Source organism: Phaenicophaeus curvirostris, chromosome 1 (assembly GCF_032191515.1).
Source record: "Phaenicophaeus curvirostris isolate KB17595 chromosome 1, BPBGC_Pcur_1.0, whole genome shotgun sequence".
Classification (NCBI taxonomy): Eukaryota; Metazoa; Chordata; class Aves; order Cuculiformes; family Cuculidae; genus Phaenicophaeus; species Phaenicophaeus curvirostris.
This window is the reverse complement of record NC_091392.1, coordinates 79341160-79367414: the sequence shown is the minus strand read 5'-3', so window position 1 is coordinate 79367414 and position 26255 is coordinate 79341160. Positions and strand designations below refer to the sequence as shown.

The following is a 26255-nucleotide window of genomic DNA, read 5'->3' as shown; positions in this document are numbered from 1 at the left end:
CTCTACTTTAGCGTAAATCAAAAACATCCCACTCTTTGTAATGATACCAAAAATGCCAGCAAATCGACTCTCCAAGACTCATTTTAGAGTTTTAGAAAGCAAGTACTCTCTATCAGGCCTGGGCAACATGAGGAGCTACCTCCATCAAGCGTGTGCGCAGTGAGACCAGAGCTGGGGCAGAATAATTTCCCACTCATATGCACCTGGATAAACTTTTTCAGAAATCTTATGCATATTCTATTATTACACACGGAGTAATTTTAATTAATTTTAATGTTATTATGAATTTCACAACAGTGAAAACTCTCGCTAACTTGGAGCTGGCTCCAGCTCTCTGCTTGACCTTGGATTGGAGATAGAGAAAGGCTGCAGAGGGGGTTCCAGAAGACACGTCTGTTCAGCACAGACCACACTGAACACAAGATGTTTTCATCTCCAAAGATTGAAGGAAAAACACCGTTTTAAAGAAAACGTGTTCTTAGATGGACATTCTGTCTAACTTTGAAAACAAAAAGAAAAGAAATTCAATTGCTTGGGTGAACTCTCCTTTAGCTTAAATAAAACGCAATAGCGACCCCCCTGCTCTGTACCAGTAACGGCTTCTGCGGAAGCGTGTCCCGCGCCGGCTTCCGTCCTCGGGGCTGGGGGCGGGGCGGGCGCGCGCCGGGCCGGTGATGGCGGTGGCCTCAGGGCGGTGGGTCGCGCTGTCCCGGCCTCTCCTTGGGGCCGCGGCTCTGTCCTCCGCCGTGCCCGCCGGGGAAGGGCAGCCGAGGGAAGGTGAGAGCGGCTCGGGCTCGGGCCGGGCTAGACTGGACTGGACTGGGCCGTACCGGCGCCTTCACAGAGTGAGCTGAGATGGGAGAGACCCGCAGGGGTCATAGAATGGTTCGGGTTGGAAGGGACCTTAAAGCCCATCCAGTCCCAGCCCCACTGTGATCGGCAGGGACACCTCCCACTAGATCAGGCTGCCCAGGGCCCCATCCAACCTGGCCTTGAACACCTCCAGGGATGGGGCAGCCACGACTTCCCTGGGCAACCTGTGCAAGTGTGCCCCCACCCTCATTGTGAAGGAATTATGGTCTAGCCTAAATCTGCCCCTCTCTAGCTTAAAGCCGTTCCGCCTAGTCCTATCACTACATCCCTTTGTAAGCTGTCCCTCCCCAGCTTTCTTTTGGGCCCCTTTCAGGTGCTGGAAGACGGATCATGGAGTCCAACTATTGTTCTTGCATAGGACTGATACAAGAAGTAGTTACTATTACAAAAAGTGGAATATTTTGATTCAAGCTAAAGTAGAGTTAAGATTTATCTAAGCAATAGTGTATTGTGGAAGTTAGACCGAATGATCCTCTGATAGCACCTTTTTTTTAAAAGAATGTTTTTCCAGACAGTGTTCATTTTTTTGAAGATGAAAAGAGCTTGTGGTCAGTGTGATGTGTGCTGAACAGATGTGCCTTTTTCTGTAATGCCCTGTTTGCAGCCTTTCTCAAATGCAAGGTCAGGCAGAGCTGGAGCTAGCTCCAAATTAGCAAGAGTTTTGACTGTTGTGAAGTTCAAAATAACATTAAGATTGGACCTTTGAGAGTAATAGAATATGCATAAGATTTCTGGGGAAAATTCTCCATAGGCATGTAAATGGGATATCTGTTATCCTATCCCAGCAGTGTCTCACTGCATACACTTGATAGAGATGTCTCCTCATGTTGCCTAAGCCTGAGGATCCTTGTTTTCTAAAACTCCAGAAGAAGTCTTGAAGTTTATTTGCCATTGTTTTTGGTATCAGGATAACACCAAAATTCATACTGTCTGTCTGAAGGCATTGTCCAGATGCTTCTTGAATATTGTTAGGTTTGGCACCATGACCGTTTCCCTTGGGGGGAACAGTTCCAGTATCCACCACCCTCTGAGTGAAGAACCTTTTCATAATATTCATAATATCCATCATAAACCTATTTGTCTAAAGGACAAGTGGGCATTTACCATCTGGAGGTTCAGGAGCAGGCTGGACTACTGAAAGGACCCTTAGGTCCCCCTCTAATCTGCTCTTATGAGACCCACCTGAAGTCTTGTGTCCAGTTCTGGAATCTAAAAAAATCTCTAAAAAAGAAGGATATGTGACTATTAGAAAGGGTCCAGGGTAGGGTTACAAAGATGATCACAGAAATGGAGAGGAGAGCCTCCTGCTATGAGGAGAGGCTGAGAGAGTTGGGGTTGTTTAGCCTAGAGAAGAGAAGACTCCAGGGAGCTCCTGTAGCAGCCTTCCAGTACTTGAAGGGGCTACAGGAAAGCTGGGGAGGGACTTTTCACAAGGGCATGGAGTGATAGGATGAGGGGAAATGGCTTTAAATTGGAGGAGGCAAGATGTAGATTAGACATAAAGAAGAAATTCTTCACAATGAGGGTGGTGAGGCACTGGCCCAGGTTGCCCAGGGAAGTTGTGGCTGCACCATCCCTGGAGGTGTTCAAGGCCAGGTTGGATGGAGCCTTGAGGAACCTGATCCAGTAGGAGGTTGCCTGTGGTTGGGGGATTGGTACTGGATGATCTTAAAAGTCCCTTCCAACTCAAACCATTCTAGGATTCTGTAAGAACTGATGTCCGATGCTGGGGCCCATGGCACTGCAGGCATTAAAAGTATTCTGACCTGAAATCGTAGGTGTTCATAGTAGAAGTGATAAAATTGGAATGAAGGAAGTATGTCTGTGAAAGCACCACAACAATGACAGATTAAGAGGTAAAAGAGTGCTGTGTATTAGCTGTTGCAGAGCCCCATGTGTATTCTTCAGTTCAAATTTTGATATATAAAAAAAGAGGAAGGACAGAATTGGTTCCATAAAATATGTGGCTAAGGGAAACAGAAGAACAGTGAAATTCACAAGTTTTCCCACAGCTTTAGTGGGTTACGGTTGTAAGAAAAGATAATGAGACAAAAAGAACACAAAACCACTCCAAAATACTGTTCAGTGTTTTTTTGCTAAAGACATGCGCTTATGTGGTAACAATTCAACCAAACAAAAAAACCCCAAGTTCGAACAGGAAACTTGAAAATAAATGTCATTAGCTTCACCTTCATTAGTCTGTTATTAAAGGCCATGTTGTTTTTGTGTTGTTTTTTGTTTTGAGGGGGATTGAGAGAGATTAAATTAGAGTTTTTGGAGGGGGGGGAAATGAAGACACGAAAGTGAAGATCTCCATTTAGGTTAATAATCTAGTGGTGTTTGGTATCTTTGTGAATTTTTCTCTTTTTCACACTGAGTCCCTCACCATAGCTCCAACTGATGTCTGCTGGCTAAAAAGGTGAGCCAAATGGTGGCTCAAGGCTGCTCAAAGGGACTAAACTTGCTGTCTGTTACATCCTCTCTGGGACTGCTCAAAAAGCCAGATTTTGTGCTAGAAAACAAACCCATCCATTTGTTTCCCCATCCCCAAGCTCAAGAAGAAAAATAGCTCAATGTGCTAACCACTTATACAGCGGTTACATGAGCTTGACAGTGGCCCAGAAGAGGGTGTGAAGATGGGCTGTCAGAAGGAAGAGATGGAGCCCTGGGATTCACCTTGTGGTACTATTAAATGTTAGATTTAGCTGTGTTTTACTGCTGGTGGAGAGCGGTTTGTGATTTAACAGCAGTGTGGGAAAGAGAAGGGGAAGCACAGTTATGAAGGCAAAAATGTACTTTCACTTATCTCTTTTTTCTTTCCTCCTGTATCGTGCTGGAATAAGTCATGCTAGCAAAATGCATTTGGGCATATAATCACTAAATTACTGTTAAAGTGTTTCTACAATAGATCCAGACAGAATGGCTTTCGAGCTTTTTTTATATTAGGTTTAAAAAAAGTAACTGAGCAATCTATGTTATGAGTATCTGATCTTCCCTTTCTTCTACATGAAGATGGGCATAAAAAGCATACGGGATTATGCTGCTTTTTTTTTTTTCTCCCACAAAACTATGTAATAGTTTGTATGGAAAATGTTTCTTTTCCTTTTAGCTTCAACAAGGAGAAGAGGCAGGACACCACAGTTCGTAAGATCAGTAAGTACTGAAACCGTCTGCACTTAAGGTGGTTTGAAAAAGTTCACGAAGAACCCCTTCTGCAATCAAAACCTGTGACTATAAAAGAATCGGCACCTAGCTACTTTTATCTCCCAGCTGCTTTCAGTCTTGTGTTCTCATAATGGCAAAAACATTAACAATAACAAGCTAACAGTTAGCTTGTGTTGACACCATGTACTGCAGGTCTTAAAAATAACTTAAATTGCATTTAAAATAAAACCAGGTATTTTAATATTGTTTTCAGTATGAATTTATGGGTTTTGTAGTGGTTGCTTTCTGGCATAATTAGAAAATGTGATATTGTGCATAAGCGAAATTGTACTTGTGCTGCAGAATTAAAACTGATAGATGAACTTGTAAGCACTGAGCATTATATCTTACTTATTCCACACAAATTTCAGAAGTAGTATATTATGTGTTATGATTTTTAAGGGCAAATAGTAAAAGTGGACCTGGCACATATTAAACTTTTGCTTACCTTCCAAGAGCAGATTTAGTTCAGACTTTCAGAATTCAAAACTCATTTTGTTGCCCCCATCAGATGCTTAGGCACTTTAGGAAATAGAATTTGCAATTAAATGCTCGTTTGATTCCCCTTCCCCCAATGGTGGTTTATCACAACACAAGAAGATGGATCCAGCCTTCTTTCTAAAGTGCTTCTCTTCAAGGATTTCTGGAATAAAATGCAGTTGTAGATTGGGAAAGACCTGTTATGCAAGCTTTGAGAGGTTTATCTTTTAAAATTCCTTTACAAACGAGTGCTGACTTTTGATGTCTTGAAATTTCTAGCTGTTGGAATTGAAATAGCTTGTTTGTGTTGCACCTGTTTTGTCTCACAAAACAGTGTATCTCCCATCAAATGTTTATAATTCTTGATTTATTAGCAAGCCCCTCCCAGAACTGAGAGAATGGCTGTTGATCAGGACTGGACCAGTGTTTATCCAACAGCAGCTGCATTTAAACCGGCCTCTGTGCCTCTCCCAATTCGAATGGGTTACCCAGTGAAGAGAGGAGTACCTCCACCAAAAGAGGGCAACTTGGAACTTATAAAGGTAAGCCACATGCCGTTGGTGTGTGGTAACTTCTAAAATTATTTAGTTTAAAATTATTTAAATTTATTTAATTTAAAATTATTATTATTCACCACTATTATTGTACTTCCTTGATTGGAATGTTTGTATTGGATACTGTTTTCCAGTATGAAATAGGATAATACTCTATTTAATTTCTAAATAAAAATAATAAGAAATACAAATGTTAATGACTAACCGCATCAGGAGACTTTTTCAGTAACGCCAGTCATTTGTGAGCAGACAAGAAGCTGTTATTTTGGTAACTCCTAATATGTCTGTTTCAGATTCCCAATTTTTTGCATCTTACACCTCCTGCAATTAAGAAACACTGTGCAGCTCTTAAAGGTGAGGTTTTCTTTGTTTTGTCTGGCTTTCACTAGTATTTTATGCTTTCAGTTGTGTGCTGTTGCATATGTGGATTGTTGCTGTGCTGAGTCATACAGGTGGTAGGCAAATATATCATAGGAGGTTTTCAGTAAGACTACTCTTAACTTTCCATTAGGACCTGCTTGTACTGGAAAATTTATGGTTTAGTATCTTAAGGAAGATGAGTGATGAATGTGACTCAATTCTCAGAAGATTATCTGTGATTAAGCCAGGGTTCAACCAGTAGTCATTCTGGCATGCATTTTAAAATGTTAATATGTGAAACCCTATGTGTGAGCTCTTGGTCTTCAGCAGACTTTGCATCTCCACCAGCCAGCAAGCCAGTAAGGAGAATCTAATGAAGAGGTGGAGTCACAAGGGAGCAGGGAGGGATAATATCATAGAATCATTTAGGTTGGAAAAGACCTTTCAGATCATTGAGTCCAACTGTTAAGCTAACACTACCGTGCCACCACTAAACTATGACACTAAGCACCACATCTACGTGCCTTTTAAATGCCTTCAGGGATGATGACTCAACCACTTCCCTGAGTAGCCCGTTCCAGTGCTTGACAATCCTTTTGGTGAAGTAATCACTCTCTTGAAGCCCAGGCTGTAGTTCCACTGTCTTGCTTACTTCTATCCGGATTTTGGATACCACAGTTCCACAACCACAGTTAACAGGGATTCCCATAATCTTTGTGTTCTTCCTTGGAGTTGTCCAGCCTGGAGAAGAGAAGGCCTTGGGAGGACCTTGTTGTCACCTTTCAGTATATAAATGGGGCTTATAAGAAAGATGAGGAGAGACTTTTTACTAAGGCCTGTAGTGGCAGGACAGGGGGCAATGGTTTTAAACTGGAAAAGGGTAGATATTTAGATTGGATGTACAGAAGACATTTTTTACAGTGGAGGTGGTGAGACAGTGGAAGAACTTGCCCAGAGAAGCTGTGGATGCCCTGTTGTTGTATGTATTCAAGGTTAGGCTGGATGGTGCTTTGGGCAACCTGATCTAGTGAAAGATGTCCCTGCACATGGCAGGATGGTTGGACTAAATTATCTTTGAAGGTCCCTTCCAACTCAAACCATTCTATGATTCTATGTGGCAATTGTGAGGCCACATCTGGAGTAGTGGAGTACCGTATACTGTTTTGGGGAGCTCCATAAAAAGAGGTTGGAATGCTGGAGGAAGTATAGCAGAGACCCTGCTGTTATCTAAATGAGTATGGTTTCTGTAAATAGTACTTTTAAGAAAGATACATTGTAGCAAATCTGAGGGAAAAAATCCCAACCAACAGGTACAACTTGGAGTGTTTTTATTTTACAGATTTCTGCACTGAATGGCCAAGTGCTTTGGACAGTGATGAGAAATGTGAACAGCATTTTCCAATAGAAATTGAAACAATAGATTATGTTTCTGCAGGGGCATCTATTCGTAATCCCAAAGCAAGAGTGGTGACTTTAAGAGTAAGTAGTATTTTTGGTAAACAGCCTTTATTTCAAAAACCCAAATGCTTGGCTTTCTTTTTAAAACATGCAAGTATGATATGTTATAAGGAAATGAGGGAAACGGTTTACTGTGTGTCTCCATAAAAATGCAGTGAATTTCCTTAATTATATTGCAGCATGTTAGAACTGAGGTTTTAAGGTGGATGTGGTAATAAAGTTAGAATTATGCTATGGCTTTTGAACATGCCTTTGGAAATGAGATTTGAACCTATCTTAAGAGTAGCAGCTGCAGTGGGGTCAGTGATGGTTGTGTTCTTACTCTGTCAATGTAGACGTTAAAATACTGCATGCTGCTACACGCTCATAACACCTGTACAACTTCTAATCACAGCAACTTTGAATGGTAGTGGTTCATTTTGTCTGTAAGTCTCCACTTTCCCTTTATGTTGTAAAACCGCTTAGGCTGTAGCTTAATTTGATTTCTCGTTGAGTTAAACATGCATTTCACACTGCTGTTCGCAATAACTTCACCATCCCCTTGTAGTCATTGTATACTAGAGGTTGGCCTCTTGTCTAATGCAAATCCATAATCAAAAGCAAGTTTATGCAAATTTGTATGCATTAGAAATAAAAGGAAATTGAGTGTATCTATGAGAGTAGATGCCCCTGACTTCGTGGTGGGTTAGGAAGCGTGCACAGGAGGCATATGTTGCACCCTCTTGCTCTCATATTCCATTATCTTGGATGGAATAATAACTCGTGCTTGCAGGTCAATACTGTGCTTGGTGTCAGGGGTAGGGGTAAGAGTTCAGCTACTCAAATGGTCTGGAGTCTCTTCCCATTGAAAACAGCAGATGGTGAGTGCATGTGAATTTCTCGCTTTCTAAATTGTGTAGCGTATTGCTAGATATAAATGTCTTCCATTAAGTGTGGCTGTTGAGACACAAGATGCTGGACTGGGGGCTGGCTGTGCTGCAGTGGAGAGGACAATTAAAATGATACACAAATAAGCATGTGTGTATTATGCAATCTACATCTGTCGATTAATGTTAACTGGCCATGATATACCTCCACATAATGCCTTACAAGTATTGTACATGTATGTTAAAAAAGGAGAAGTTGGAGTGGGAAACAAAAATGGAACCTCTGTCCATATGTGTTTTCAGTTACTGGGGTTCTGATCCCAGACTTCATTAATAAATGCTTTCTCTGATTAATACTCTGACAACAGTTTCTGCCCAGGGATGGGGAAGAGAAGGATTTAAAGGTGAAAGCAGAAGGCATTGGGTCAGGTAGTGGCAGAGTTTGAATGAATGAGAGAGCATTTACTAGGCACTCTGTTACAGACTGTGATAAACTGTCGGGTGGATCTTTGTGATAAGATTTCCTTTTTTCAAAGTTAAACCTTTTAAATCTTAATTTAAAAATTATGCGTTTTTTTTCTAGCAAGTATCATTTTCTAGCAAGCACGGGAGATGCTAATTTTTCATTTCTCTTGTAGGCCAATGCCAGTATTGCTTGTCATGAAATTTTTCTTGGTCTGTTCCCAAGTGGAATTGTCTACATTGTGCCAGACAACATAGTAGTACAGGATGTAAACTTAGACTTTTTTTTTAAATCAACTGCTGATCTTTATGGAGCTCTGACTCTTCTAAAATTCAGATTTAAATTGTCCACGACATTCCAGCTAACAGTTACAAGCTGTCCAATTGCTGTCCCATTCTGAAGCAAGTAACCATGTAAATATGTTTCACCTTAAAGTGACCGGATTAGTAAAAACAACAGTTTTTTGTGATCCTGCAATATAGACAGCAGACCAGATAGCTTTTTATTTTTTATGGGAAAAAGCAAATCATGTAGAATAAAATCATAGCTCTTCTAAGAGTAAATTTCAGATGATCGCACTGTGTGAAGGCAGTGTGATACTGCTATGATAATGCCTTCATTTTAAGAGAATGCAAAAAGTACTAATCAGTGAAATTGGTTTGCATTTTTGATTCAGGCTAGCAAATGCTGGACATCTGGGCTGGAGTGTCCCATTAAGTTTAGATAGTCATGATCATAAAGTGTTTACATGCACTTGCAGTTGTATGCTTGCCAGAAAGTTCTGTCTGAAACCCTTTAGAGTTTGGAGCATTCTTTCTTTCTGTGGGTGTTAGAGAAAGACAATGTTAAGAAAATGTGTTTTACAAAAAGGTGTTTCTCATTGGTTTGGGTAAGCATTGCCGAACAGCAATGAAGGCAGGTTGTTCTGTAAGGGTAGTGACCTCTTCAAAAAGGATGCCGCTGATACCTGAGCAAGATGAGCAGGATAGGTCTGATAATAGTGATCTTGACCATCCAACAGCCCAATAATCACCTGACAAGTTCATAATGATAAGGCAAGTTTAAAGTTGAAGGGGGAAGACAAGTAAGTGGATCAGGATTATGTCTGGTGACAGTAACTAGAATCAGTCAAAAGTCTGGTGATTGCCAGTCCAATCCATAGCAATGCAGTGAGTGAGGTTAGGCCAGGAAGTCAAGGATATTTATCAGTGTTGGGTCAGTGTGAGCTATGGCCAGGTCCAGACATAGTTGCACTGTGCCTGAGACAGGGACTTGAGTGCCTCAGCTTAGCTTCAGCTTTTCAGTAAAGGTGGAACAGGCCCATCTTCTCATAGCTCCTTTTTTTGTCAGCGCTGATTTAAGGCTATGTGGCTGCACTCTGTGGAAGAACACTGTATATAATATAACGTTGAGTGCAAGCTGCCAAGACCGTTACAAGGGGATGCTGTGTGCATAAGACATCTTGCAAGTATAGTGCTTTCAAAAGTGTTTGTTCATGGTCATTTTATATCACACGAAGAGTGGTGCTGTTTTCTTGCACCTTCACCACTGGCTTAAAGGCTTGATGCATCTAACAGATCTGATAGAATTAGACTTGGCAAAATGTGAGTTAGGGAACAAAGCTAGGTGAACTCCTGCTCACGATTACTGTAGGCGTGCATAGTAAATGAGCATGAAATTACTTAAAATAGAGACATTTTTCATGTAATCTATGGATTAATGAATGTGTGGGATATTTTTCAAAATTAGAAGTTTCAGTATTGAAATGCTGTTGGCTCCTCCCATGTCATATTTAGGTTTAGTATTTCAGTTTTCTGGCTTTACTAGTAGGTTTTTTCTTTCCATGTACTACTTTTTTTGCATATACTCTGTGCAACTTCAAATTTCCTCCAACTGTTGCTAGTATTTTGATGCAGGTTTCTTGATTTTTAAGCAGTTCTTAGTACAGCGCAGTAGAAGGAATATAGAAGGAAAACAAACGCTGGACAAATTATTAAGAGACTACTATTATATCTTAATTTTTTTAATATTCCTCAGTAAATCTCAGTAGAAACTCATGTTTTCATCACCATATATATTTAGACCATTAAGCTTCACAGACTTCTTATTTGTGTAAACAGGTAGCTAAAACCAGCTTGTGTTACTTTTCATACTTGTTATTGCATTTAGAAACTGGCCTCAGACTAACTTCTTACGGGGTTCTCAAAATAAATACTAGTTATTTGTTGTATATCTTATATTTTGGGGTTATCTGGTATTGGAGGGGAAGACAATCCATTCATGATATTTGTTTTTGATTATGTGATACCAGACAGTTCTGGTCTGTTATATTGTTATCTGTTTTGCATTTTTGCATACTTCTGTTAACTTCTGTAATATGTCTGAGAATTCTGATTTGATGTCTGTTGAATTGATGTCTTTCCTCCTCTTTTGGGTGCTTGTAAAAAATGTCTTTCATATATCTTAATGTTAACCTTACTGACTGCATTTGAAACAGAAATACCAAAGAAAGATTTATTTTTCCAAATGAAGTACACATGAATATGAAATACAGCTACAAACTAACCGGAAAATTCTTTTTTCCCCTGAAAAAGCATTTGAGTAGAAATATTATTCTCCAGCCCCTGTGGTATTTGGATGGAAAAAAAATTATTGTTTGAGTATTCAGCTTATACTTTCCTTGTGTTAAGACTTCTGGCATGTTGTACAATCGGGAGAAATCTGCAAATGCATACTTAATAGCTGTCCTTGTAATTCTTGATAAAAGATATGCCTAACTATTTCAAAATATTTTCAGGGTGCAGGAATTGGATTTGTCCAAGTAATTCAAGGTGTTTTCTCTTGTACTTGAAGGTTAAACTTTCTAACCTGAATTTGGATGAGCATGCAAAGAAGAAGCTCATTAAACTTGTAGGAGAGCGGTACTGTGAGGATACAGATATACTCACAATTACAACGGACAGGTACGGTTACAAGAAGGGGAAAAAATGTCTGTACCAATGTCACAGTAAAGAAAGGAATGAGTGTCTTCCAGTAATATCAGTTACTTCTTGGTAAATTATTGTATTTTTAAGGTTAAAATATGACTGAAACACACCAGTCAAACTTATTATTTGTTAAGTATTGTTACTTATTGAAGCTCTGTATTTAGAAGTCTCAAATGTGATTTTTAAAGTAGTGGTCATGTTTCCTAGCAGAACCCGTGGGTTCTGTTAGTTTTAACAATGATCTGAAGGGTTGCGGGCAAGAAGAATTACATCAGTGACCAGACATTTCTCAATGTTTTTGTGTTCTAGATATAAACAAATCACAGCAGTTATTTACAGTTATGTTCAGAAGGCTACATAAGAGAAATGTGTTTTCTGTGTTGAATTCTGAGGCGTTTAAGAGAATACTAGATATTCCTAAATTCACAATACACTTTAATTTGCAGTTGCTTTCAGTGGCTGGGAAAACATTATTGATAGTCTTTTCTCTTTGCATGATTTCATTGTAATTCTTTTTCAGCTCTTATATTTCCTCTCCTTCAGTATGATATACTGTTTTATTCCACATAAAATTAATACAGAATGGATAAAATTGTGCATACCTTTCTCAACTAGACTTGGAAATTGGGGCGCTTTACTGGGACCAGTTGTATTATCAGCAGTTTCATTTCCCTAGCAAGACTTGACTGTGGCAAAAGCATCAGGGAAGCCGAAAGGAGCTTACCCTCTAGAGCATCTGTGAATGGTCTCATGCTCTGTTCCAGAAGAAACTCATAATATGCCTGTTATTTCATTTTATTTTTTAGTAAATTCTAGGGCCCAAGCTCTGAGTGTTATCCATTTATTTAATGCTGGACTTTCCAGGCTGATATTTATACTACTTTTTAAGTGAGGCTTTTTTACTATGAAAGAAATAAGAGCCGAAAGCTTGATTGAGTCCTTTTAAAGTTTATTTGCTGCAATAATCATGGTCCATAGTTGTTCAGATGGGTGTTTTTAAGGGTGTCTCAGATGTAGTCTCACATTATTCAACTTGTTCGGCATAAAAAAGGGAGTAAGGCAGCCTGCAGGAATATGTGAGTATTAGAAGAGACAGGAGGGTATGGTTGGTCAGCATGAGAAAGACATTAATGTAATCAAATTCTCAACAGAAGATTTTGATGACTAGTTTTAAGAAATACACTGTTTTTGTAGGACTATGTTGTATCCCAACAAGTATTTTCATGTTGATCCTGTTTTGGCTTATGGCTACATTGGCTTAAACTTTTCTTCTAAAGTCGTTGGCTACATCTCCTGTTCTGAACTGTATTTCATGGTTATTATCACCAGTCATCCTGCTCTCTTCAGGTCCAGGGTGAAAAAATATATTGGATTCTAAGGGAGTTCAGGCTTAATATATGTTGGATTTCACTTTGGCACAGAGGACAAATAAACTTTTAATGTTTTTGTAAACTCTTGCATTTTCTACATTTTCCTACTGACTTGCAAATGCCCATTCTTACATATTCTTAATACTCATCCTTTAGTGTTGCTGTTCTTGATTATGTGTAATGCAGAAATGTGTGTGAATGCACATTTCTCTAAGATTCCCTACATTACAAATCAGAAAATTTGACTGTAAGTTTGTAAATGGCTTGATTTCAAAAAGACTAGCTTTGTTTATGGTTTTTTAGGTGTCCTCTGAGAAGACAGAACTATGATTATGGCATACATCTCCTCACAGTTTTGTACCATGAATCTTGGGTAAGCAACTGTGAATAACTCACACTCTCTAACACGTTCTCTCATAACTTATTAGAAGTTCTCTGACTGTGCCCAGCTTAAAGTAAATTATCTTCCTCTTCCACTTCACTTTCCTTCAAATGCAACCAAGATAAGTTGCTTATGTTTGACTCTTAATTCCACGGTTGATTTAGAGTGTATTTCTTTAACTTTACAAGTGTTATTCTGTTGTTTATCTGTGTATTTTGCTATTTTCTCTAGTTATTGACCTTAATAAGAGATTCTTACTGGGTACCTTGCTTCTCACAACAAACCTGAAACTGACTCTGACTCTATTGGAAAACATGTTAATTTTCAGGATTCGTAAATGTACCTTTAGTCTGGCATCATGCTGGACTGCCTATGCATAATATTCAAATGTGAATTGAGTGCATCCAGAGAAATGGTGTATTCTGTGATTATCACACGTTATCTATGCATTTTTGACAGTGATCGTATTTAAAGACAAAACAAGCCTATCCCAAAAGAGCAGAGGGATCTGTTACTGGCTTTAAAGCTATGAAAACTAACATACAGCACAGTATCTACAATTAGCCTGATTCTGACCTTGGATCTGTTACTTCGAATCTGTCTTTTCTTGGTGTCTTTCCGGGCTATGGTAGAACATGTCTGCAATTTGGAAGTATTCGACTTCTTAAATGCTCTCACAAGACTTGACTCAAGCTGGAAGGAGTGAGGACTCAGGCTGCTTTTCTGAGGTCCTTTTTGCTCAGAAAAGGGATGTCCTCCCCACCTTCTGTTAGGTTTAGGATTTCATTGCATCAGAGTTAGTGTCCTGTGAAATATATACTTTTTTTTTAACTCTTCAGATAAATATTTCTGCCAACGTGAGTGTAATGTAAACTTTTCTATAGCATATTTGGAATTTTTCTCAGCACTTTGTTCTGTTAAAAGATTTTACATTTGAAATATCCAGTGTAAATAAGTTTAAAGATTCTATTCCAATTTATCAATAATTTACTACAATTCTTAAATAGTCCTCTAACCATGCAAGATATCTTCAGACCACAGATCTTTCTTCTAGAGTGAAATCATTAGACTTGTTTCCTGTGTTGTTGTGATTAATTGTGTTGGTTATAGGTATCACCACCAATAATTTTACAGTCATTTTTTACAGAAAACAAGTTAGCGATCTGAAATGAAATCATTGCTGAAAACCCGTAGTTTGAGTAACTTCACTTTGTGTAAATGTAATGTATCGTATGTTACATTGTTTGACACTGTGAAAGCCTTCATCACCAGTGTATTTCCATACTTAGACTCTTAAATAAGTTGTAGCTGAGTAGCTACCAAATTTCACCTTAGTGTTTTTAGTTGTTCTATAGTATTTAAATTAAATCTCCATATTTAGCACTTTTATGATTTTCAGCGTTCTTAGTTTTGATCATTACAGGGATGATAAAATAATAAAAACCAGAGTAAAGAGGATGAGCTGTATTTCGTTTTCGCTGCAGGTTGCCTTGATGGATACGCTTTGCATCTAATTAAATTCAGCGCATGACATCTTAAAAGATACATTTACTTTAGATTTCAGGTGCTTTGTACATGTGGGTATTTTTGTCCCCAGCAGCATTACATCACATTAGAAATCTTAAATTAATGACAGATCAGCTTCCAGTATTAAGCAATGACAAGAGAGCTAGACACTCCTCCCTTTATTAATTCCAGACAAACAACACATCTGTCCTTTGCTCTAGCATTACTTAGTGATGGAAGACAGGGCTATACGATATTGCTACATGAGTGTTCTGTGTGTATTGAATATGCAGAAGTCTCTTACCCTTTTATTACCTTTCAACTTCCACATTAATATTTGATGAGTTCATCAATCAGTTGTAATTGTCTTTGATTTCCATGAAAAATTAATGGTCTTCTGAGACATGGGTTTTTTTTATTTTGTGTGATGTTTTGTTTTGTGTTGTTTCTTTTTTTTTCCATGATCAGTGATAATATTTTTAATAACTTGCTGGAAGGTAGTTTGGATATGTTTTGTAAACCATAACCAAACAATGTATGGTTTCTTTTACTTTGTAGGAACTTTAATATTGGAGGGAGATGGATGGGGTCTGGCTTTCATGTAAACAGTAACATCAATACTGTTTCAGAACTAACTGCAAGGTTTGATGACTCTCCCAGCAGAGTAGTACCGCACTGTTTTCGTGTATGTCTTTGATGGAATTCAGTAAAAACATGAAGGCAGTGTTTCTTTCCTGCTAAGTGAAGAGAAGGCTGGCTGCATGTAGATTTTGCCCTCAATCCTGAAAACTTTGCCTACTATCTCTCTGAGCATGGCATAAGTCTATAATTTATGTTAATAACTGGATTACTGAATTTTGTGAACCAGCAACCATATGAATATATAAAAGGAAAAACTGTTTGTGGATATACATCAGGAAATGTAATTTTAATTGTGATTATATTTTAAATGCCAGTGATACATAATACTCTTATTACAGTTATGAACTAAAGCATCCAAACAGTTTGGGAATCTGAAACCTTTTTAAAAGCATGATGGTTCTTTGTGGTTTTGTCAGATATGTAGTGATCCATGTGCTATGAAGTTCTATTTTGTATAGTTGCTTTCCAGCAAAAAGTTATTCAAGTAATGAGCATGAGGGGTTTAATTCTGGCTCATCTGTCTCATTGTATGCCTACTTAGGAGACAGAATGTATCACTGTGTCAGCAGTAGCTTCTGTATCATAAATTTTCTTGAATGCTTTTCCAGTTTTGACTTCAACAAAAACCAAGGGCATCCACAGCTCATTAATTCTTTTGCTCTTGCAATTAGAGGACTCAGGTGTAATTATTATAGTTTGCAAGAATCTTTGTTGTAATGAAGTAACAGCTGGAATACACAACAGGTGCGTGCAGACAAAATAGGAAGGAAAGAGGGGAGGATTACCAACAATTGGCATAGATGTTGCTCTGTCTCAAGGCCTTGAATATTTTGTTAAGAATGGATTTCTTTCTTGGATTGCTGTGTGGGGAAGAGAGGTTATTTTGCATTTCAATAAATGAATAATAGGTTATCCAAATTAAATTAGGAAAACTGGTTTCTGAGACATACAGCCAAAGCAAGTGAAACATGCTGATAAGTTAATGCACTGGCTAGCATTTTTGTCTCCTTTAACCTGCTAGCAATTGATGGATGATGCAAGAAGACAGATTAGCCAGACTGTGAAAGGCTTTTATGATATGTTGCAGGATTGAACCTGACATAAAGAGGCTTTCAGAGGAATTTCAGGGGTTTTCGATAATCACGTGTGTCAGAAGAGCTCCTTTGTAGAAGAAGTGGGATACTACTGGGCAGCCTTTGGGGCTACATAAGCCCTACAAATTGGTAGTTAAAAGTAGTATTGCATTTGAAACTGTGTTGTCTTTCCTGTCTTCTCAAGTTCACGAAGAAATGCTATCAATGCAAAATTCTGCAAAAGTGTAGGGTGCTCAGGACTTTTCAGGATTGTGTTAGACTTTACCAAAACATAATGTAGAGTTACCAGTTGATATTTGATCTGTATTTAAACAAATAACTCTCTTTTATTTTGAAGAAAGAAATGTGATTATTTGCCTTCATTCTCTAGAATGCATTCCCATAGCAGATAATACTACCCTTGCTGTTGGCAAAGGGAACCTATAGTGCTTGTTCTTTTTTTTGGAAGGGAAAAAATAGTAAAATCTTGCTTGTTTGTTTTAATAGAGGAAGTGAAGGAAGAGAGGAGGAAAACCCTGAATTCATTGTCTGGTTCTTGATCTATCATAGGTTCACATGAGATAGACTGTAAAGCAGAATGCCTATGGGAAGCTGTTCAGAATATTGGCAGCATATTGGTGGATTGAGTAAGATAACATGCTGTTTCCTGAAATGGATCTGGGTAGTGGAAGCAGTATTAACTGGGGGTCTATATATTGTGTTCTTGGTTCAACCTATTTGAATTACAGGGTGCGTAATGAGGCTGCCTAAATCTCATGGAGAGCTCAACTTAGCTGTAGTCTTTGTCACTTAGAGATGCATAAGAAGCAAGACCTGTACCTTGAGATCCCAGATGAATTCATTTTTTACCTTAGTTTTCTTAAGTGCAGGTAGATATCAGGCCCACGAGTTCAAGTATCTTTAAAACACTCAGATTTTAAAACTTAAAAATGGTGATTAATTTTCTTATTTTAAAATACTTTGGGATCTTTTGCTTCCTGTTTAATAGTTTTCAGGCCATTAGTAAAATATTGGTGTTTAGTTAGCTTTTAGAATGTATTCAATAGATACCTGACTTGGTAAGAATTGAAATTTTCTTCTTTGGACTTTTTCTGTCTTTCCTTTCAAATTATCTCCCAGGACTGTGCCTGGATTGAATAAATGAATGAAAGGGTGGCATGTAATGGGTAGATTGTTGAACAACAGCTCAATCAGTTGATTTTTACGGAACAGGTGATCTTGAGTGCTATCATGAAGCACATGCAAGGGAACCAGGTGATCAGGCCCAGTCAACACAAGGTTAACGAAAGGCAGGTCTTGCCAAACAAACCTAATCGCCTACTATGACAAAGTTTCTCAACTACTGGATGAGGGAAAGGCTGTGGATGTGGTCTTCCTGGACTTTGGTGAAGCTTTTGACACAGTTTCTCACAGCATTCTGCTTCGGCAACTGTCAGCCTCTGGCCTGGACAGGCGCACGCTCTCCTGCATGGAAAACTGGTTGGATGGCTGGGCCCAGAGAGTGGTAGTAAATGGAGTTAACTCCAGCAGGAGGCCAGTTACAAGTGATGTTCCCCAGGGCTCAGTGCTGGGTCCAGCCCTGTTCAATGTCTTTATCAATGACCTGGATGAAGGCATTGAGTACACCCTTAGCAGGTTTGCAGATGACACTGAGCTGGGTGGAAGTGTTTATCTGCTGGAGGGTAGGGAGTCTCTGCAAAGGGACCCAAACAGGCTGGACCACTGGGCTGAGTCCAATGGCATGAGGTTTAATAAGGCCAAAATCTGGGTCCTGCACTTGGAGCACAACAACCCTATGCAGTGCTACAGACTAGGAGAAGTCTGGCTAGAAAGCTGCCTGGAGGAGAAGGACCTGGGGGTACTGGTTGACAGCTGACTGAACATGAGCCAGCAGTGTGCCCAGGTGGCCAAGAAGGCCAATGGCATTTGGCTTGTATCAGAAACGGCGTGACCAGCAGGTCCAGGGAGGTTATTCTCCTTCTGTACTCGGCACTGGTGAGACCACTCCTTGAATCCTGTGTTCAGTTCTGGGCCCCTCACCACAAGAAGGATGTTGAGGCTCTGGAACAAGTCCAGAGAAGCTGGTGAAGGGACTGGAGAACAGGCCTTACGAGGAACAGCTGAGGGAGCTGGGGTTGTTTAGCCTGGAGAAGAGGAGGCTGAGGGGAGACCTCATTGCTCTCTACAACTACCTGAAAGGAGGTTGTAGAGAGGAGGGTGCTGGCCTCTTCTCCCAAGTGACAGGGGACAGGACAAGGGGGAATGGCCTCAAGTTCTGCCAGGGGAGGTTCAGGCTTGACATCAGGAAAAAATTTTCATGGAAAGGGTCATTGAGCACTGGAACAGGCTACCCAGGGAGGTGGTTGAGTCACCTTCCCTGGAGGTGTTCAAGAGACAGGTGGATGAGGTGCTGAGGGGCGTGGTTTAGTAATTGATGGGAATGGTTGGACTCAATGATCCAGTGGGTCCTTTCCAACCTAGTGATTCTATGATTTCTGCTACCTTTAAATGATGACTTCTTGAATGCTGCAACACTTCTCTAAACCTGAATGTATTTCTATGGTAGTGGTTTTTTAAAAGTAAGAGTTTGCTGCCCTCAAGTGGTTAGAAGATCATGAGCTGATTTCATCATACTTTGTTCGGATTAATAGTTTATCACTAGAAAGTAAAGTTCTGTTATGAGTTAGAAGCAGGAAGGAGAAACAAGTGGAACAGCTGAAGAATCTGCGAAAGACAGTGAGAAGGAAATAACTCTCAGTTGCTTTAAGCCAGTCAAGACTACAAAAAGTTGCAGCATTTTTCCATGGTCCAATTCCACATGATTTTCAGTATACACAAGCGCAAGGTGCTGGGCAGTGGAATATATCATTCTGCATTACACAGCTGAGATCTTGAAAGACTAGTGAAAAGTTGTCTTTGCATTTTCTTTTCTCCGGTGTATTTCTTAAAATAAAAGGTCTAACCTAACTTACGAAGAATAACAGTTGCGTAATGCTGTACATACTTTTAAACTTTCTTTTGTTTTTTCTAGTAGTGTAGTTGTAGGAGTCTGATAAAAAAGATTCAAGACTTAAAAAGAGCAGTAAGGAAGAAGGAATGTAGAAGTAGGGATAAATGGAAAATGGCTACTGAATATGTACAGTAATAGCCAGAGGATCTTATTGGTGCATCTCTTTGCATTGTGTTTGCATTGTAGATAATAATAGTAGTTCAAATGAAAAGACAGGGATGTTGAAGCAGAAAGGTGAGGGAAAGAATAAAGCAAAGAATGGACAGACAGGGTGGCAGTAGAGGCTTAACTTAAATTTATCTGTGAATGCCAAAGCTCTGTATTTTGAATGAATTTGAGGATGGTGTTACACATAGTGTTCCTTCTTAAGTATAGCATTCAACTGCAAGGCACTGGTGAGGTGAGGAATATTTGTATGGATGTTCTGAGCATTCAGATGTTATGACACATGGGTTGTAGGGTTAAAATGGGAGGTAGAGGGAGAAGCTTTTAAGTCTTAGTGAAACTCTCTCCCTAGGCAGAAGAAAATTCAAGATTCCTTGAACTGAAAAGAAGGGCCATAGCTCAGTGATTTGTGCATGTGCCTGGGAGAGACAGATTTAGAGCTCTTGGCACTGTCTAGTATAACTGAAGACTGCTTAGCATTAATCTCCTGACTTTGAGATCTCAGAATAATGAAGTGTGATATAATTGTGCCCTTCCTACAATAGAGTTCTTTCTTAGTATGTCATTATATATGGTTTAAGTAACACAAATTGAGGCTGAAGTAAATGTGGTCCCCAAATGTTGTAATATATACTTTGTTTTGAAATATGTATTAAATTTCTTTGTGCACTCACCAGTGTTCAAAATCTAACAACTTGAAAGAGTTTTCCCTGTTAACGTGAGTCAGAAAAGATAAAGCTAAGTGGCATACTAGATGTTAAATTTAATAAACTTGTCTCTGAAGATCTGAATTCAAACATTTAAAACTGAAGGAAAGAATTTTGCTGACAAGAAATGTGTATTGCAGTGAAAGAAGGTTAAACTTTTTTTTAAATCTCTTGCTCAGAACCACAAAGGATAAACATTCAAGCAAAATGTTGAATTAAAAATTGTTTTTGTACTATTCCAGACTGTAGTAAGCTACTTACCATACCTTCTGTTTAAATGTTTATAGGTCTTGGAGAAACAAGGCTCCTGATCAATGCATAAATATAACTTTTAAAGTTGTTTGATCTTCAGTCTAAATGTTGGGGAGAAATGATGCCTTATTGGGATAGATATTAACAAAATGAACAGAAAATCATCAAAGATTTCGTCCTTTGATATCACTGATGTTTCTTGGCGAGATCAGAATCTTTTCTGTTCATCATTCAGAAACCAAACTGAGCTAGATAAGTATATACCTTTTGATTGACCTTTTCAGAGGCAGAGTGTTTCTAGAAAATACGGCCACTTCAGCACAGAGAAATAAGGTGTTTCATTCCTGAAAGTGGTTATCTGGTTGGAGGTGACTACTGATGACTTTTACATTTGTGACTGAAACAGAGATTAGGTCTGTGAGTATCATTAAGTCTGAGAATCATAGAATCACCAGGTTGGAAGAGACCCACCGGATCATGGAGTCCAACCATTCCTATCAAACACTAAACCATGCCCCTCAGCACCTCTTATGCTTAAAGAGCATCTCTTACGTCCAGTATTATTCCTTGAGGCAGAGTTTTGTTTGTTCTTCTCTGGTTGTTCTCCTTTTCTGTTTTACATTTGTACCTTACTGGAATGTTTAGTCCTTACAGTTTTTTTTCCTAATTTTCCTTGGTAGTCTGGAGGTCTTACCAACCTTGTGTCATTGCCATGTCCTAGATAATAATGTTCTTCTCATTCAGAAGAATATTCAACCTATTCTGCATCGCCAAGCAATTAATTTTTTTATCCAATCAGATACAAGTATGTTTTGCCTCTTTGCAAACTTTTGTTGATACTTCTTTTTAAGTAGTTAAACAAATAGCTTGAAGGTATACTATATCCAAAGAGATAAGTACATGATTATTGTACCACACAGAGTATCTTTTATTTCAATGCAGTACTAAGAAATAAGAGTATTTATTCCAGGCAACAGAGACTTTGAAATTTGACTTTAAGAGCTTTCCTTTCCCTCAGAAAAAAATCCACTAAAATAATTGGTCTTTGCTAAACAGCATTTCATTTTCAACTGTTCAAACTATTTACAAGAAAATTGAATAACTTGAGTCATGTTTTTAATTTCCTTGAAGATTTCTGTGTGCCACTTACACATTCTAGTTGAAGTATCTTCCCCAAAAGAAACACTAGAGAATTGACAATTGTAATCCTGCCTGTGGCAGCAAAATTACGGAAATTAAACTGTTGAAAAACCTAAAGAAAAATTATGATGAAACCTCCCAAAATACTGGCTCAAAGTTTCACATACCAGATTTGCTTTGAAATAAAACCTTATGCTGTTTATAGCATTAAATAAATAATTCTATAGATTTGCATTAGGATGTGTAAAAAAAAAGAACAAAAACCCCAGTCACTCTTCTGTGCCTCGTCTTTTGACTTCATATGAAAAGTAGTTTTCTGGTGATTTTTATTTTTCGTGACAGTTGTTATTGGAAATGTTGGTAAGAGAAACAGTTGAAATTAGCACCTGAGTGCATCTTCAGCCAAGCTGGTTAATAGTCACTGAGGTTCTGCCTAACGTGTGATAGAATGAAGCCATTGTTTTTAGTGAATTCATTGAAGAAACATACATTCTTGGTTTTTAACCTCATTTGCTAAGCGGTGATTCTAGAAAAAGGTATACAATGCTGCACTTGTACTCCAATTTTCACAGTTTATTCTCATAAAAGACTTATGCAGTGTTTACTAACATTTTAATTTTGCAGAGGACAAAAATAATCAACAAAACTGAGTGACGAAGACCTAATTTTTGAAGTTTCTTTCATTATGTCATTAGTTTTCTTCATAACACTTCAAATTTAAACTACAATACTCGTAACATTTCCACTATTCAGAGTTCATGGATGCTTGTCTACTAATGGTGCTTTTTCAAATGAAAATATAATTCCAGATTCACTTTTTCTCTTGCAATAAATCTGTTTGGAAAGGTATTTAAGTTCCATTCAATGAAGTTATTTTGCAGAAATCTGGTTTCTGTTCAGTTTCCTGTTTGTGATGTATGTCTGGACCTGTGTACACTAGGATAACTTTTCATTTTGAGTCATGGCCACCAACATAGCTGCAGTGGATACAGGCTTCTTGTAGCAGGGCTGAGGAATGGCTTTTGAGATCTCCTCCTACTGTCAAATCCCTTCCTGTCTCCCTGCCCCCAGAAGTCAGATTTTATTTTAAATTCCATTTTGACACACCATTCTGCTGGGAAGGATTCCAAGAACTAAATGTTTAACAGTTTGCTTGGCCTCATTTAAATTCTTCTTGCTGCGTATGTCTCATAAGAGATAGGGAGTTCTTAATCTGTTTATCAGTGTGCATCTCTGAAATCCTGTAAGTTAATGTGTGCAGAGAAGAATTTTCCTGAAGAGATAAAAGTAATAACTGTAATTAGTCCTTGTTGTCCCTGCTATAACTTAAAGGTATTTAAAAGCCTCACAGTGATTTTTTTGTTTGAGCTTTAAACATGAATTTGGTCCACAGAGTGACAAGGGGTGGTACTCATATTCCCTTACTCTTAAGAAACACTATCCCTGTGAGAGAAGCTTTTGCTTTAAAATTCTTTTCAAGTCTAGGAAAAAAGTGTCTTGGATAGCCATTATGCAGGTAAAGAAGGGATATGTAAAACAGGATGATGTAGTTTATTTAAAAGTATGTGAATCTCCACATTGAATTTGCAGTATATTTTCCAATATACAAGGAATACTTTACTCTGCCCACTTGTTCTGTTACTGGTTTAGCAATGCACGTTACAGTCTGTCCTTCCTCACTGCCCCAATGCTGAATGAGGTTCTTTTAGTTCTGTGTTGCATTGTGTGCAGGTTTTAATGTCAGTCATATGAACCTTTTAGCACTGTTAATCACTGTTTCTGACTAAACATTTTGGCTCAGAGATTTAAAAGACAAGAGATCTCATTTACTACATGCAAGATGCAGCATTTGTTAAAGTGTTTTTAAATTCATATCAACAGACCCAAGCACACAAGGCTGTAGGGGAAAAAAAAAAATCTTTGGTCATAATTAATGGTTATTAAATATTATGGTTTGTCTGCAGCAACCTTGTTTACTAGTGGACAGAATACCACAAAATAAACAAAAACCCCAACCACATCATCTCCCTCCCACCAAAAAGAAAAGAACTAAACCACCCAACCAAAAAACCCCAACCCTCCTATGATTGCTAGGTTTATTATATTCTACATACAGCTAAAAATTTACTGAAGAGCCCTTTCTGGCAAGGGATTTTTATTTAAAAAAAAAAAGAAAGAAAAGGAAAGAAATCTATGCAATGCAAATACTTTTCTATAATGTTTCTTTGAACTTACTCCCAGAGAAATATATTAACATGATTTCTACAATGACTGTAAAAAAAACATGACATCAAAAATAAACTAAAAAAAATTCAAATTGTGATACTTGTATGTCATTGAGATAATATAAGGATACTGTATATTGTTTATTGTAAAGTACTAAATAAATCTGCAATATTTAAAAATACAGATATCTCTACAAAGCACATATATTTACAAAAGTACAATAAAAATAAATATTTATAATTGGCAAGTTATAACATTGAAATATTTCGTAAAGAGTCTGCGGAGCTAGACGAGGGCCTACTAAATCAGCGAAACAACAGATGCACAAGCCAAGTGTTGATGTCTTCTGTCTGGGTTCAAGTTTTGATCCTCCCTAATCTTGCAACACCAATTAGGTACAAATTAGCACCTCATGGATAGAGAATCTTTTGAGGAGCAGTTTGTTTTGCAGGAAGTGGAAATGGATTAATTAGTAGTGACTCACAAGGAAAAGCACAAGTAAAACATTTCCCAAATGGTGAAGGGTTGCTGTCTCTCATCATAGACTACTTTGTATGAGCTATCTTACTTTGCATCTTATAGCCAATGCAAACATAGCAAAATCATATGGTAGGGACATAATAACTAGGTGGCTACATCCAAAGCTTGAGCGCTTAGTGTTATTTGAAGTTATTACTTTTACAAGGTTTTTTTGTTACTCATTATGTATAATCCTTAAGCGTTTGCTTCTTATTCTGACTTGTCCAGTTTTATCTGCCAGGTATATAAAGAACTTGGTAAGTGGGAGGAAAGAAACTCATTTGCACAGAAAATGTACGGCATATGGGCCCCTTTTGAACTTTTAGGCTTGAGTTACAAGCCTTGGATTTTAGAGGAGGGGATGTATCGTTCATGATGAAAGTTATTTTTAAAGTAAACTGGTATGAGAGAATTTTTTTCACATTATTATAGCTTTCACTCTTGAGTAGTTTTTAAGATTATATATCTTTTCTTCCAGAAAACTGAGATGTGGGAGAGTGAGAAGAGTGAGGAAGACATGGAAGAATATATCTGGGAAAATAGTCGCTCTCAGAAAAATGCCTTGGATACATTACTGCGAATAAAAGTCTCAGAGAATGTCAGTAATGTAACTGAGGAAGAGCTTCTTGCATCAGAAGTGGTTAACGATTACAGAAACTCTGTAATTGCACTTAAAAATGAAGGTGAAACAGAAGTTAACATGTCTCGGTATAAGGAATCTGTGAAAAAACTATTGAATGTAAAAGCATGACCATGAAAGCAGACTCTGCAGGTACATCTTATTATTATGGAAATATTAAACTATGGTAATATTTCTGTATGATATAGATGCATAATTATTCAGAATCTTCACCAATAAAATGATGAGTTAATTTCAATAGTAATCAGATTTTTCATTACCACTGGATTTTCTTGTAAACATAATTTTCCTGTCCATTAATCTTGTTCTTTGAATAAAGTATTTTTTGAGTCATGTTAGTGACTTGAACATTCTATTTTCTGCTTTCTTAGCTTGGGAGTTCCTCTGCTCAGTCACATTCTGACTTCTCACACAACCTTTGGCATATAACTTAGAGCAACAACGTCAAAACCAACAAAATTACTTAGGCTTCAAGTTCCAGTAATTAAAAGTATCAAAGGGCTCTAAACTTCCTCAACACTTCTCAAATGTCACTCAGGTTTTTCTTTATCTGTACTCCCTGTCTGTAAAACAAAGATAATGTTGCTTAAGAAGTTTAACTTCTAGAGAGGTGTTAAAGCGCACTGAGTAAGTAGTGTGAGGTTCTCGGTTGTCGTTAGGGCTAACAAACACCCTAAGTAAAAATACCTGTCTCTAAAATGATGGGATGAAATAAGGTGGAAAATGGTATAGTAGTGGAAAGGTGAAGTAGCAATTATTTACAAGATATCAAAGTACATGGTAAAGGAAGAATGATCAGAGTTGCTGAAAGTGAGATGATGATTAATGAGGTGAGTATGTAGCTTAAACAGATTTGTAGAACCCAGCTTGGTGCTGCGAAGCACAGAGAAAGAAATTATATGGCTATTTATGTTATATTTGGTAATTTGTGTTTGAAAGGAGTTGATTTGAAACACAAATCACAGACAACTCTTATTGATTTCTCATGACAAAGAAAAGAAAACCCTTAAAAATGTCAACTTGGAAGGACATAAATAGCTCTTTATTTTATTGTACCTTCTTGGCTTACTAAGATTTCAGCTTAGATAGAAAGTCTTCATTTTCTGGAAGGAGCAGAGGGAGTTTTTATTTATCAGACTTAAGGATTCTGCATACTTATCACTGTGGCCCTGGCAGCAACTCTTTTGAGAGGAAATGATGTAACAATAAGGAGATTGAGAAATTTAAAATTGAAATAAATTCTTAGAGGAATTGATTTCTGCAGTGTGTTCTGTATGGCTGGACATGCTCACTGGTAGAACTTATTTTTCATTTTGCGTTTACATACAGCCAAGAGTGCATGTATTCCCATTTTCAA

At 38.1% G+C, this 26255-nt stretch overlaps 1 protein-coding gene across 1 annotated transcript; it reads left to right on the top strand.

Annotated features, from left to right (window-relative positions):
• Positions 1-652: 652 nt before the first annotated feature.
• Positions 653-25142, top strand: MRPS35 (mitochondrial ribosomal protein S35). The gene is made up of 8 exons (XM_069864936.1): positions 653-777; positions 3983-4026; positions 4932-5099; positions 5405-5465; positions 6811-6950; positions 11112-11221; positions 12919-12988; positions 24737-25142. Exons 1-8 carry the CDS (start codon positions 675-677, stop codon positions 25007-25009), a joined length of 969 nt encoding a protein of 322 aa, XP_069721037.1. The 5' UTR covers positions 653-674; the 3' UTR covers positions 25010-25142.
• Positions 25143-26255: the final 1113 nt, after the last annotated feature.

Excerpts from the sequence above, each read along its gene's own strand:
- MRPS35 (XM_069864936.1), top strand. The coding sequence starts at position 675 with ATGGCGGTGGCCTCAGGGCGGTGGGTCGCGCTGTCCCGGCCTCTCCTT. Across the intron at positions 5,466-6,810 it reads ACACTGTGCAGCTCTTAAAG|ATTTCTGCACTGAATGGCCA; the intron begins GTGAGGTTTTCT and ends TTTATTTTACAG. Across the intron at positions 12,989-24,736 it reads TTTTGTACCATGAATCTTGG|AAAACTGAGATGTGGGAGAG; the intron begins GTAAGCAACTGT and ends CTTTTCTTCCAG.